The 15,481-nt window shown below is 36.2% G+C and overlaps 1 protein-coding gene across 3 annotated transcripts in view; it reads left to right on the forward strand.

Moving 5' to 3' along the window:
* DGKH (diacylglycerol kinase eta) overlaps positions 1-15,481 on the forward strand; it is a 164,362-nt gene that overhangs the window by 95,738 nt on the left and 53,143 nt on the right. For 2 of the 3 annotated variants that reach the window (XM_024755605.1, XM_024755604.1), the window contains exons 6-13: positions 1,354-1,361; positions 3,685-3,783; positions 4,476-4,601; positions 8,069-8,171; positions 9,292-9,451; positions 11,226-11,334; positions 11,452-11,591; positions 15,093-15,177. In XM_024755605.1, the coding sequence (XP_024611373.1) occupies positions 1,354-1,361; positions 3,685-3,783; positions 4,476-4,601; positions 8,069-8,171; positions 9,292-9,451; positions 11,226-11,334; positions 11,452-11,591; positions 15,093-15,177 (830 nt within the window). The remainder of the gene's footprint in view (positions 1-1,353; positions 1,362-3,684; positions 3,784-4,475; positions 4,602-8,068; positions 8,172-9,291; positions 9,452-11,225; positions 11,335-11,451; positions 11,592-15,092; positions 15,178-15,481) is intronic. The other variant, XM_024755606.1, reaches the window with a different exon arrangement.

Here is a 15,481-nt window from a genome sequence, read left to right on the forward strand (position 1 = left end):
CAGTGATTCCATCACTGTGTACTACTTTTGAACTACATATAATACCATTATTTAGCTTTTCTCTCTAATACAAAAAATTCTTAGGTAATCTTGTAATAAAACTATATCATAAGTAAATAATAAAATAGAAGTGGAGTCATAGTTTTAATTCATTTTAAATTACAAAATCCAAGATATGTCAGTATTTCAGCTATTTAATATGACAATGACACAGCCTAGTGGATAAGAATAGAGCTCTGTAGTTAAACCCTGTGGGTTCCAATCCAGTTTTACCACCACGAACTATGATCAGGAGTAGTTTAACCCTTTTAGACTTTTGCTTCCTCATCTGTACAATGGGGATAATAGTCATTTATACCTCACAGAGTACTGTGAAAATGAAATGAGAGAGTACATACAATAACGCTACTTTTCTAGTCAAATATATGGTAGACATTTGTAACTGCGTTATACAAGAAGTTCACCAAGTAAACAATTACAGATTGCATCATGGCTTGATGCATTAAAATTCATGAAAATGAGAATTTGGAGGAGGCATTAAATGTTTTTTTTAGATTTAAAGAATGATTGCAAACAAAGATATAATTGGTCTTTATGACTTTAGTGATCTAAAAGTGTTCCTGTAACTCTACTAGGGCTGTAATATTATATGGGGTTATTTTGAAGGTCTTTTTACTATTACCTTATAGTCTATTATCCTCAAAATGCTAAAAAAAAAAATCAGATCTAAAATAGCCTTAGATCTGATCTGTGGTATCCTTCTGTTTTGAGAGTTATGTGTTATTAAATATAGTTAACTGTTTAGGAATTGAAGTTAATAGTGGGATGACTGAATATTTTTCTAAGCATTTTAAAAGAAAAATGAAAATTATATTAGCTGGTGAGAATAAAAAACTTCAAAGTCTTTAAATACATGTGTTAACATTATTCTATTACTAAGTAAGTTCCTGGCTTTTTTTAAGTCTCAATTATAGTATTTTTAAATTATATTTTTAGGGGAATACATGTTAGTATTCATTTTCTCTGCTAATAAAAATTTTAAATCTGCAGCGTCTTGCCCATGGAGTATTTTTAAAACTGCAGCAGAAGGTTTTAAAAATCCCAAGGGTTTTATGAATATACAAAAAAATTGCCTTTTTATTTTATGGGACTGTGGTTATTTAGGATATTTTTACTGTAAGCAAAGTTAAACTTTAGAAACCCCCTTGAAATCTGAATAAACTGTTGCTTGATAAAACTAAGGGCTTAAAATACAAGACGCTTTAAGAGTTATAACAGAGATGCAAATACAGGAAAAATTCATTCAACAATGACAATGAATAACATTGTATTAGAATGGAATCTCGCTTCCAGTGTGTAACGCCACCACTAAATTTACTTAATCTTTCTGCCCTTGTTTTCACAGTAAAAAGAGTCTGTACTGATTTGTCTTGTGTTGAATAATAACTAAAATTATGATTTTAAAGCCTTGCATATACAAAATATATGAATGAAAAATAGAAGACAGAAAATACATTTCATAAATAATCCCCAAGTCAATTGAGAATGTTAATTATAATTTCAGAGCATAATTGTGCTTCACAGTTATTTATACAGCACTCTAAGAATAAAAAGTTAAGCGGTGATTTTTTTTTTTAATCAACAGCATAAATATCTCCACATGGGTACTTATTTTTATGTTAAGTACCCATGAACACTTACAAAGTGGTAAAGATTGAATATTGCAATAAAGAATCATAATTTGTTTCATGTCACTGTATTTTTTATGTTTTATGGTTTTAAAATAATGAATTTACAGGTCAGGAAAAAGTGCCTTATTTCAGAATAACTTGTTTGGAGAAAATTAATTGGCAGCTAATTACTAGGCACAAATTAAGGTGCCTAGTAATCAAGCCCATTCCTTAGTGTCCATAGTTACAGCTCAGTTTGTTTTATTTTTATCATTATATGTTGTATATGTTGTATTAAGCAACTTTGTAATTCTCAAGGCTCATTGCATGAAAAACTTTATTATTACAAGAGTGATTTTTATTTTTAATGAGGTGTTTGATTTTTAATGGCAAAATCTTCAAAAAGCCATGAAATTGTACTCTGTTGCCCTCGTTTTACTTCCTTCTTTGCCTCTTAGAAAAAATACTGACTGTTAATATCAAGTACTTATTTGTACTTAAAAAGCAGCCTGTTTTTTAAAACTAGAACTAAAACTAGAACCATGCTCTTGAGAAATACAGTAACAGATGACAATATTTAAATAGTTTAAAATATTAAATAATTTAAAAGTCACTTGGAGCAAAAAGGAACAGGTCATGCTAAATTTTTTTTTCAAACTAAGCTAATTTCCTGTGGTGCTGTTTCTTTATAGTGTTGCTTATCAGCAGTAAAATTCAGTTGAAAACTTGCTTTCTATACAAAGTCTGTGCTTAGTCACAAAGTCATTTATAACAAAAATAGTATGATTTCGAGGAAAGAACTTGTCATTGTACACAAAAGAGCAGGTAAATGAAACATTGGCAGTGTCTATAGACTGATATTTTTAAAGGAAAAACCAGCTCAATTTAAGTGGCCATTTATATATCGGCTATTCATGATACTTGAAGCATTCTGAACATTTGGCTATAGGCATCTTAGTTATTTTACTTGACCCCTTCGTTCTCATGTTACATCAAACTAGGACAATTTAAAGAGAATGGTGCGTAACCCGTCATTTCAAATTTGTTAACGGTTTACTGGTAGAAATTCCAAAACCATGTGATAAGGAGCCGCCTGAAAAGTCAGAAACTCTTTTATAACATCAGTATCCATTAACGCTTGGATAATGTGTGTCCCTAGAGGGCTGGATAAGCTTAGTAGGAGTCAAGTTCTGATTTTCATAAGCAAGGGTTAATTTTTCAAATCATCTGTGGTTTATTTGTTTTTTCATGTATGTGCGGCTTCTGTCTCGGTTGTTTCCTCTTACTTCTCCTTTGCAGGCACCTTTCTGATAATATGGCCTGGGAGAATTAGCGATGCCTGTAGTAGGAACGTCACTTCATCATTCCTCCCTTCTACATTGTCATGTAGTCGTCCCAACAGGTTACTTTCAAAAGACAGTGCCATCTTTGTGACCCTCGTCAACCTATTTCCCATGATGCCTGGATATGTTCTTGACGTACTTGCACTTTAAAATTCCCCTGAATTATCTTGGTCTTTATCTCTCTGGTAGTTTCAAACTTTTGATTTAAGTATATTATACGTACAGAAAAAAGCAAATATCAGAAGTGTACACAGCTTGTTGAATTTTCACAAATTAAACGCATTCATGTAGTCAGCACCCAGACTTAGAAATTGGCTGTTACCAGCCCTCCTGTATTATTGAATTTTATTTTCTTCTGTTGTGTGTATGTTGTCTCCCTTCTCCTCAATAATTATTTTTTTTGCATTTATTTCCTTTCTTTTCTTCTTTTAGAGTAAGTGGAATCTCTTTAAGGAGCAATCTATAGCTTGATCAAAGTGCTTCATAAACACATAGCCATATTTGCTTTTCAGAATATCATTGAAGAGTAATAGAAGCTTTTACAAATATTGTTTTTCTTCTGCCCCCCCGACCACTTTAAAATTTCATGCTGTGATTTCCTTTCATTGTTGGTCCAAAAGTGCATATTCATTTAGCAATGGTTCACTTTTTTTTTTTTTTTTTGGTGTAAGTTCAAGGCTCATAAAAGGTGTGCAGTGAGAGCAACAAATAACTGCAAGTGGACGACCCTGGCCTCCATTGGGAAGGACATCATAGAGAACGAGGATGGGGTAAGTTCGTACTCTCTCCCATCTCTCGCCGGCACCTCCGCTCTTTTATTCTCCTCTCCTGTGGAAATTAAGTGGGAGCGTCTATTAGTTCAATTACGACAGAGAGTTCGGGGGAGTGTTTATTATTATGATTAGATGGAAGGTTTTGGTTGATTGTGACTTTTTATTTTCAATCCAGTTCTTTGTAGCTTCCTTCAGCTCTTAAATTTCAAGGGGAATGTTGTGTAAGGGCTTAGGAGTGGTTGCTGGGCTGGGCTGGTGCTGTAGACCCTTATCTGGCCAACTAAGTTATTCTTTAAGGCTCAGCTCAGCCGTTTACTCAGATGTTCACTCCTGAGACTTTGGGGCCTCCTCTCAGTGGTGCCGCCCACCTTCAAAACCTTGACTGCCTTGCATGTGAATCGCTGATAACACTTTGTGGTCACTTTATGATATTCTCTCTATGTGCCTTTCTCCTCAGTGAGACTGCAAATCCTGCAGGGCAGGGGTTTAGTCTTACTTAAGTATCTTTATATCCCTACAGTGTTCAGGGCATAATAGATGCTCAATAAATGTGGGGGAAATGAACATATGCCACGAATGATACATGGTGCTGATTCCATAGAGTAAGAAATCATTGTATCTCTTCCCTTGGCTAAGAATGATGTCCTCCATGGTCTTTAATTTGACTGCCCTTTCTTCCTGCTGCACAGCTGGCTATGCCCCACCAGTGGCTCGAGGGTAACTTGCCCGTGAGTGCCAAGTGTGCTGTCTGTGAAAAAACGTGTGGCAGCGTTCTCCGTCTTCAAGACTGGAGATGCCTTTGGTGTAAAACGATGGTGAGAGTTTTATAATTATTTTCCATTTAAAATGTTTCTTTCTTTATCTTTTTCATCCGTGTGATTTAGAGACAAAGCTAAGAATTTATGGCAGAGCAGAGCCTGGTAGCACACGCACCCGTTTGTAAGGTTCATCTTTTTTCAAGATGCGTTCCTTCCACTCTGGTTACTTTTGCAAATGCCCTTTTTGTGACACCTACTCTTGTCCCTTTGCGTGAGGACCTCTTTCCCACAGTTTTATTGTTTTTCATCAAGCTTTAGCCACACTTAAGTGGTTTTCAGCCTGCTTTACTACCTGTTGCCCACAGAAAGCCACCAAATTTTGATTAACAGGCCAAGTGTAAGTTTGCTACAGTCCCGTGTGTGTTCTCCGAGAGAAAGAAGCCGAGTTCAGTAGGCTGTGCACTGATATAATTTAGATTATGTACATTGATGTTATATAAATAAGTAAATATTTTAAAACTTCTTTGCATGTGCGAGAAAGTGGTGAGAAGCAGACACAGCATAACGTGGAGCCAACGGCAAGCAAGGGTCCCATCTCTGCCAGACTGTGTGAGGACTGGGCCTCCATCCTGCAGGAGGGCAGTCGGTGCAGGAACTCAGAGGGTGACCTCACGCCCCTCAGAGGGTGACCTCACGCCCCTCAGAGGGTGATGTGGGGCTAAAAGACAGCAGGACGAGGAGGCAGTGAGTGCTCACCTGAGCGCCGGGTGATGCTGTCTGATTACGATGCTGATTGCCTTGCTTTGGGGCAGAGTTGTTTGGTCGTGTTTTGAGTCTTGGAAGTCAGCCCCTCTCTCCCCAACAAAAAGAAGGAAAGCATTGTCTTTAATAAGCACGATGAAGATGAGCAAATGCAAGAGATGTGCGTGTGATACGTTGATTTCATAATCAATGAGACTGAGTCCATAGGCCACAGAGAAAAAAGTCCTATAATTTTTTAGTCAGGTCTGATAGACAATCTTGTGTTTCTTTTTTGTTTTTGTTTTTAATTTTTTTTGGCCGCGCTGCCTGGCACGCGGGATCTTAGTTCTCCACGAGGGTTGGAACCCGCGCCCCCTGCAGTGGAAGCGAGGAGTCTTAACCACTGGACCGCCAGGGAAGTCCCCTCTTTTTCATTTTTGAATCGAACATGATTCTCTTCATCCCCATGCTTTTGTTATTCTTCATCGATTGCCTCTTTTATTGACATAGATGTTACTTTTTATTTCTTTCATCCCATTTAATATAATATGCAGACTATATTAGATACCTCTCTTTGGAGTTTTGGTGCAACCCTAACCCTGAAAGCCCCCTTCTGCTGTTCCTTATTTTAAAGGAGTGCTCACGTAAACAGGATTTTAAATCAAGATTCCATCCCACCTAAGATTTCTTCTTTGGGGGGACAACCACTGATGTATGCATCTACCACTATTTTTATTGGTTTGCATTTACTGAAATCTATTTCTCTACTTCTGGGACTTCAGCTGTTCTTTTCTAACTTTTTGAAAAGAAAGCAGGTCATCTGTGTGATGAATTATTTTAGAAAGGTTTTATGTAAGTCGTCTTTACTTGCAATATATGTCTCTACTTGTGTTTAGTCAGTAGTTGTCTTTTTCTATTGTAGTTGATTTACAATGTTGTGTGAGTTTCAGGTGTACAGCACAGTGACTCAGTTATACCTACATATATATGTTTATGTATTCTTTTTCAGATTCTTTTCCTTTATAGGTTATTACAAAATATTGAGTATAGTTCCCTGTGCTATATAGTAGGTCCTTGTTGGTTATCTATTTGATATATCATAGTGTATATATGTTAATCCCACACTCCTAATTTATCCCACAGACATAGCAAACAAACTTATGGTCACCAAAAGGGAAAGCGGGGGAGGGATAAATTAGTCAGCAGTTTTTAAACTTTATTAAGTTTAACAGTTGGAGTTAGAAAAGCAGTAGGAGTTAAATTAGGTTTTTTACTTGCTTGTTCTACCCTCTGCCACATTTTTAAAATTTCGCAAATGGGACAGAAGTATTATTACAGACTGTAGAAGGGATGATTCTGGAATGTCTTTCCTCTTTTTTCCTGGCAATCTTAAGTATCACCTTTGCCTGAAATTATTCCATGTGTCAGTTAGACATGCAGGTTTCTGGGCCACCATCACTTTTGTTACATGCCTCTTAATCTTGTACTTCCTATACACTATCATCTATCCATTATAATATTATGATGCCTTTAAAATATGTGTTTCTAACAGCAAAACATCTAGTGTCTAAACATAGTCACCTGGTTCAAAACAAAACCAAACCATAGTTCCACAATCCTAATGATTCTTAATTTTTCCAGCTGTTGTCCAATCTCTGGGTATAGTTTTACCTTTTCTATAAAATAGTGAAGATACAATTTTATCTCTGCTTTTCTCATTTAACATTGTTGTAAATCATAGAGCAAAATGCCCTGTGATTCTCATACGTTTTGAATTCCTTTTAAAACTATCTGTGCCTGCTCATTTTTCTAAAATCCATTTGGATTGTTAATGATTATAAGTCATAACAGGAAATGGTCCAAAATTAGGTCATCAGCAGAACAAGAATCGCTTTTAAATTTCAATTATTTTCTCAAAAGTTTTGATAAATACATGTTTAATTGATATGCCAGTTTTCTAAAAGGACTAATAAAATAAAGCCTTATTAAATAAGTGCTTTATGAAGTGCCTGCTCTTCCTAATAAAACATTTAAAGGCTCTCTAGTTGAGTGCATAAATTGTTCTAAATTGCCTGGGTCCTACTTGATATGTTTGCCCTGCCTGAGTGACCTTGAAACTTTTTATTCTACAGAGTTAACACACTTGCTGAGTGCCTGTGATGTGTATCATCTTCCAAGATGAGGGGGCAATAATAGAACCTTTTCCTTTTCCTTACAGAGCCAGAAGTCTAGCTGAGAACATAGGCACGGATGTACTTATAACTATAATAACATGACAATATTATAAAAGATGTGTGAATAGAAAGTTATAGATCACTGCAGAAAGAGCAGACACATTACAGATTGTATTAATCTTCATTTAATTCTGTAAGAATTTTATAAGGTAAATGTCATTATCATTTCCTATGGACAATTATATTGACACTCACTGGTTCGCTTCCCTTCTTCCTTCCCTGCTCCCTCCCTTCCTTCCTCCCTTCCTCTGCACTTCTTCCTCTTCTCTTCCGCTCTCCTTCCCTTCACCAGGCATTTATTGACTACATACTACTTGCCTGAGGCAATCATGAAGACAGGCTGTACAGACCAAATCAGATTCCCATCTCTAAAATGATTAGGCCATTCCTTAGAAGTATAAGTATTGTGCCATTAAAGTAATTTATGAATTACTGAACATTTTGGGATGCACTTGATCTTCATTTACCAGTTCCTTAGATATAATTTATGCCTTAATAAAACATTGGTGTGTTTTTATGATTCCTGAAGGTTTATTTCATTGTTATTAGGTACACACTGCCTGCAAAGACTTATATCATCCTATATGTCCACTTGGCCAATGTAGAGTATCTGTCATACCTCCAATTGCACTGAACAGCACCGATTCTGATGGTATGTAGCAGTGGTGTAAGTATGTATATTCCTGGTATATCGAATGTTGATATGTACATCTATTTTCCTAGAATAAATAGAACTGTAATTGGTTCTTCTGGTTAGTTTTTATATAATAATTCAATTTCAGTTGCAGAACAGTACATTTAATTTATAAAAGAACGTTTTAAAATTAAGGTGTAAAAACATAACTATTAACACAGTGGTGAAATTGCAGTGTATGAGATTTACATTTCAGCAAATAAAATAACATTGTTATTCTGTAACAAAATGCCATATGAAAAGATTAATTTTTTATAAGCAATTTTTCCCCCTCCGTAATTGAAGCTGCCCGTTAGCATAGCTCTTATTGAAATGTGTTTTCTTACCATTTCATTGTAGGAATTTATACTCCTATAAATTCATTCACTTTTTCTGGAATTTTACAACTTAATTGTACGTACTGAAGAACCTGTTTACAGCACTGGTTTTGGAATAGCATACTAATAACTTCCTTGTAAGCAAACCATATTACAGAAGGCTTTTACCATGAACTCTTATCAATGTTTTGCATCGATAAAGTGCCTTATGCTTTTCAAACTTTTTATGTAAATGATGCCAGTAGATATCATAGATATTATAAGCTGCAGAAAATGATTTGTTAACCTGTGTTATTAACAGCCCCCCAACCAAATCCTGATATATCAAAGTTCTGTTATTTATTATAAAATTTAAAAATATTTTCTAAGGCCTTATCAAGGAGGAGTTAAATATAATGCCGAAAATGAGCATGAATCCTTTAACAATTGTGAATTTATAGACTATGATTGGTTTCTCTTAATAATTAGGTGTTGTTAAGGCAGGTGGTAGATCTCAATTTATCTATGATTAATACTTTTACCATCTTTGGTATGATTTTTCATTATAGTGTACATTTTAAAAGATAAGTTCTATGGTCTTAGTATGTAAATAATAAACCTATCTCCTTTTGGGGGCGCTAAATGATAACATTGTTAAAGTAATAAACAAGGTTCTTTATTTATGAATTTATCTTTTTTCCTCTGAAGTTTTTTTAAGAGTTTGAAAAGAGAAAGCTGTACGTATTGATCTTGTGCTGTGTTTTGTTTCTTTTTTTTAACAGGTTTCTGTAGAGCAACATTTTCATTCTGTGTTAGTCCTCTATTGGTTTTTGTCAATTCTAAGAGTGGAGATAATCAGGGAGTAAAGTTTCTTCGCCGATTTAAACAGTTACTAAATCCAGCTCAGGTGTTTGATTTGATGAATGGCGGTCCTCATTTAGGGTAATTGATTATTGATAAATCTCGTTTGAATGATATGTAGCACTGAGCACGAAATACACTTGGTTTTTCAGCTGATGAAAACTGCAGATTCATCTAGACATCTCTGTGTTGATCTTCTGACATCTCCCTTTCTTTAAAGTTCTGATTATAAATTTTAACATAAACTTTTTGATATTTATACATCTTCCTTGGGTGCTGAAAGTTCTAAAGTTTGTTTAGAAAATGTTTTAGAATATATCCTACATCAGACAATTCTGTTTGCTTAGCTCTACAAAGTAGATCAACTTGTGTAAAGATAGAAATACAAACAATAACTTGAGAAAATGATTTGCATGGGAGGGTAGTACTGAGTTGTACATAATACAAATAATCAATTATTTAACCAAAGCACAGATACTGTTGTGGGCCTCAAGGACAGGCCCTCAAGGATTTCAGACTCAGTTCCCATACATGACAAAAGAGTGCTTTTGTTCATGTTCATTTCAAACTGGAATGTCATATAACCTAAAATCTGGGGGGAAAAGCTTAAATATATTTTCAAGAGGGAAAATATGCCTTGAGGGACTTTGAATACGTTTTTAGTGTATATATATGATTTTTGTTGAAGAGGTAATATTGTGTCATCTGACCCAAGAGCCTGTGATCTCCTTATAATTTACTTAACGCCAACTCGGCTTTTCTCTTGGGTTCCACTGTCACCTTAAATCATAAACACAGAAGTAGAAATGAAGATTTTAGATGCCAGTTCCTGAGAAGGCCTTTGTGTTTTGTGATTTAGCACTCTCCTATCTTCTGTGTTTCTCTCCTCAGACTCTCTTTGTGCCTCTTTTCACTGTGTCCTTTCAGGGTCTTCCTTCTTGTTTCCATTGCCTTTTTCTTGCTGTCTCAAGCCCTTCTGGTCCCATGAGTGTTGGTCTTCTTCATTTGAACCCAGCTCTTTCGTTATGTGCTTGTACCTCCCTTCCTTTCTCCTGCATGTGTCCTGGCACTTCCTCATCTAGCCTCTCTCCTCACCTTTGTCTCTCCCATTGCTGGTTAGCTTTGTCCCCCTTTCTAGCATATCTGTTTTATAATCCTCCATGGTTCCAATATCTTCTATTTTTGACATTTATTTTTTCTACCCATCCTCTAAAATTCTAAGCAACTCCCTTTGTGAAACTTCTCGAGATTGTCTCCATATTTCTTCGATTTTCCACAATACTTGAGGTGTACAAAGGTACACTCGCAGGGTGAAATGTGTCAAAATTTGAGATGAAGGAAGACAGAAGTAGAAAGATTGACCTGAGAACAGGAAAAGAGGAAGCAAAACAGCTACTGGGAGTATGGCAGGGGTACATTGGGCAAGGTTTGGTGGGTCTGTTGAGGAACTGCCCTGTGCCACTCAGGAGCATCAGTGCCCTAGTTTGTAATATGCTATTCATGGAAATAACATATCCTTGTGAAGTAAAGAGAAAAGTCAGTACTCTTACCGTCTCCTATCACTTACCTTTCATTCTCTTTCCTGGGTTCTGCTTCTTTTTTGTTTTCTCATTTCTCACTCCCCTTTTTTCCTAATTTCATCTCCGTTTCTACTTATAATCTCCTTTCCGCTTTATGATTAAGACATTTTCTTGAGTTACACATTGCACTCAAATTGATTTTTATAGTATAATTCATATGTAAGGGTTCTTATATTTAATCTGAACATGAATACCAATAACTAACAGAATGACAAAGAATTGGGGAACGTGATTTTTATTTACTTACACTAAAATAAAATACTTTTTTCTTTCAGTTTAAGATTATTCCAGAAGTTTGACAATTTCCGGATTCTTGTTTGTGGAGGAGATGGAAGTGTGGGTTGGGTTTTGTCAGAAATTGATAAGCTCAACTTGAATAAACAGGTAAGTGGTCATTCCTTTCACTGCTAGTTATCCTAACCTGCTGACCAGTGATGTACAGAAATGTCAGAGTCCCTATGTGTCAACTTGTCTGAGGTCTCCTGTGGGGCTGTCTTTCAGTGTCAGCTGGGAGTACTGCCTCTGGGTACAGGAAATGACCTTGCCCGGGTTCTTGGCTGGGGAGGCTCATACGATGACGACACCCAACTTCCTCAGATACTTGAGAAGCTGGAACGAGCCAGCACCAAAATGTTGGACAGGTAATAACAAATTCTCTTCTAAAATTAGACCGAAAGTGACATACTGATATCTTTTTCTGATAAGTAAAATTGTACTGACGGTAACCCCTGACGGGGGTCCACCCCTGAGGTCTAGAACAGAGCCTGGCACAGAATAGACACTCAATAAATATGTTTTTTTGAGTGAATGAATGAATTGTAAAAAAAAAAGAAAAATGAGGAAACTGGTTTAATGAATCCATTATTATTATTATTATTTTTTTTTTTTTTGCTGTACACGGGCCTCTCACTGTTGTGGCCTCTCCCGTTGCGGAGCACAGGCTCCGGACGCGCAGGCTCAGCGGCCATGTCACGGGCCCAGCCGCTCCGCGGCATGTGGGATCTTCCCAGACCGGGGCACGAACCCGTGTCCCCTGCATCAGCAGGCGGACTCTCAACCACTGCACCACCAGGGAAGCCCTGAATCCATTATTTTAAAGATAATGTAGAAGGCTATGATGATACTAGTTACTTTTAACTCCTATTTGGCTCAGAAAGCTTAAATAGTTAGTGAGGGGGCTTTTGATGAGTATAATATGTATGGTCCCTTCATCTTCTGGTTTCATTAAAACTAAGAAAGACATAAAAACCTTAGATTTTTTTAGACTATCTCTTCTTAATTATACAGGGCTATATACTTATTTATACTGAGCTATACTTATTTATACTGAGGGCTATATACTTATATATACAGGTATATATACAGGGCTATATACTTATTTATACTGAGCTATACTTATTTATACTGAGGGCTATATACTTATATATACTTAATTATACTGAGCCCTGAACCAGGGCTCAGTAAGCAGTAACCTCCATCATAAGTGGGACACAAATGTCAAAATCTTATTATAAATTTGAGCTAGCATGAATCAAAACAACTTTGATAGGATTAGCCATCTGTGGTACTCTTCCCGAAAATAACGAAATCTCATCAGGGAGCCACCAATCTAAAATGTAATTACTCTAAAATAAGCTATAACCTAATTAATTGTAACCTTGCCTGACATAAGGTAATGTTGTAATGGCTGATTCTTTTGCTGACAGAATATTTAGAAAGAAAGCTGGGCTGGCAAGCATTTGTCTGTGTTTATCCCAAACCAGTCATGAGAGGGATCCCCCAGTAGTTTGGGAGCATAAAGTAGACTCAGTCTCCAGTCTTTAAAGAGCCTGGAGGTGATTTCCCAGATGACTGCCCAGTTCAGTGCTAACCAAACCCCACAAGGTATTTTAAATGGCTTTTTGTTGTAAATTTAAATACCGCTCTCCCCGCAACCTAGGAAATGCTGTGAGGCATTTCCTCTGCTCTGGGTGTGGCTTTTCCCTTGTAAGTTATAAAAATTAATTTCTCTAGGTGGTTAGCAGAGAAACAACACCCCCTTGGTAAAATTCCTTAATACAGACCTGCAAAAGAAAACAAAAAACAAAAAAACCACAGGAAGAAACAAATCAAAGGGGATTTAAAAAGCTAGGACTGTTGTTTAGAAACATAAGAATATTTTGTTCCAGTGTTTTCCTTACTAATTAAGAATACCATTTGTAAAGAACAGGTGAAAAAATTGATGTTTGATAATATTCTACATCATATATGCTTTTTCATATATATTAATTTATTTGACCCTCAAAACAACACTGGCTAAGAAAAGCATTATTATGACTGTTTTACAAAGATGAAAATTGAGTCTTACGGAGACAGTGGAGTAACAATGAATAGTATTTTTTGTCTGCCTGGCACCTCTAGTTACTTTACTTGATAGAGTATCATCTCCTTTAATCCTCACTGTACATTTAGAAATGGCTAATGTCATTATCGTCTCCATCTTACAGGTAAAAAGGCTCAGGAGGTTTTTATATTAGCAGTGTCACATAGCTAATAAGTGGTTGAACTGGCTGTCTGCAATGAAATCCAGACTCTACTTCCCAGGGGCTTTCAACACTGCACTCTCTGTTTAATGCACATACTCACCAAATGGGTCCGTAACTTCTGCTTTCAACTCTGCTTAGCTGGTACCAATGAGCATCCCTTCCTGACTTGTGCTGCCACTTTCTCCTGTTTCATCAGCTCCAATCATTGCCTATAAAGGGAGGAGGTATAGCATGGAAGGTGCAAGGACATTTGGGTGGATTTCTTTCCCAATTCTTTAACCATCCTTTGACCAGAGAAGTATCGCCAGATATACGGAACTGGACTTTCATGTTTCCAATTGTGATTTCCCCTATTTGGAAGTTTACAAAGTTTAATTATTTTATTTGTTGCTTGTATTACGTCTGTTTCTGCACTAGAATACAAGCTTTATTAGAGAAGTCTTATTCAATTTTGTATTTCCAGACCCTGGAATACTGTCACTTTGAGACGTTCAGTACATACCTGTTGCGTGGATGAATGAAAGAATGGATGACTTTTTGTGCTCAAATGTGTATTTATAGTACATTCATGTCAAGAGTTGAATAGTAGCTATACACATCTATTTCACTTATACATCCTAACATATAACCTGTGTCTTTTGGGGAATTCTCTCAGAATTTGAATTTTTATGCAAAGACTTATTAGTCTGAATGATACACCCGGCTGTCTTTACATACTGATGCTAATCTTGGGATTTTCCTCTAGGTTCTATCACTGGCATCCACTGTGATATGCTTTTCTTAAAATCCATGTGTTACAGTACTGCTCTTATTATGCTTTGTGTCTTTGAAAGACCTTTTATTTCACATCCTGTTACTGACAACAATAATGTCCCTACCCAATTGTTCTTCCCAAATTTTGAAATTATTTTAGATAGAAGACTGGATTTATCTGGAGTTGATTGCTTTTCTCTAACACCAAATGATTCAATGTTTGGTTTGAAATTAATATTTACAGCTAATTGAAATAAAGTTGCCTCAATTAAGTATTATTTCTATCAATTTTTTCCTCTCAATCCCATGCTTACTTTCTTCATGTAAGAAGGACTATTTATCTAATTTTCATAGTTTTCATTTCATGTCTGTATAAGCCGACTTGGCAAGACAGATTGTTACGTGCAGAATGATTTATTTTTCGTAGGTACTACGCCTTTGTTTAATCTAGGACATGTTTTAGAATTTGGGGCTGTGACCCATTAGCAACTTATATAATCTAGTTAGAAATTGCAGTGAGCATTATTTTAAAAGTGAAACAGAAAGGAATAGAAAAGTCAGAATGCTTTGCACCTAGTGAAGAGGAGAGGTCTTGTTACATATCTGCATTTCTTACTGTGGGCCATAGCCTTCAAATGTTTGGAAGTCACCAATCAGAGAATTGGTAAGATACGGAAATCATAAATTATGAATTCAGCATTTTATGAGATTACCAAAAGTCCATCTCTTCCCATATTTGGTTATTTTAGACACAGCAAACCATAGTTCATGAATATATGTGCGTCTGTGTGTATGTGAGGTAAGAACAACGTCAGTTTATTAAATTTTAAAGGAATTTTAGACCAAAGATTTTTCTCCCTTCAGGTGGAGTATAATGACCTATGAACTCAAATTGCCAGCAAAGGCTTCTCTACTTCCAGAACCTCCAGAAGCATCTGAAGAATTTTATGTAAGACTTTAACTCTTTATCTATTTGTCATTTGAAAACGGGGGTGAGTGTCTTGAGCAATAAAAAACATATAAGACACGATAGTATGTTCACTTAATGGTAATTTTTCTTGTTTGGGGTTTGGTCTCATTGACTGCTTCTGGTCTTCTCCTCCAGAGGAAAGAATCCTTACCATCTAGGTTAGTGTCCTTCCATGACAACCACCCTGGGCGTGTGAATTCAGCCACATCACTCGCCTTTGTGGGTCACATCTTCATGGACCTCAGCTGTTGAGGAGACCACAATGTTGGGAGGATTAAAGGAG

Source organism: Neophocaena asiaeorientalis, unplaced genomic scaffold (genome assembly GCF_003031525.2).
Source record: "Neophocaena asiaeorientalis asiaeorientalis breed wild unplaced genomic scaffold, Neophocaena_asiaeorientalis_V1.1 scaffold59, whole genome shotgun sequence".
Classification (NCBI taxonomy): domain Eukaryota; kingdom Metazoa; phylum Chordata; class Mammalia; order Artiodactyla; family Phocoenidae; genus Neophocaena; species Neophocaena asiaeorientalis.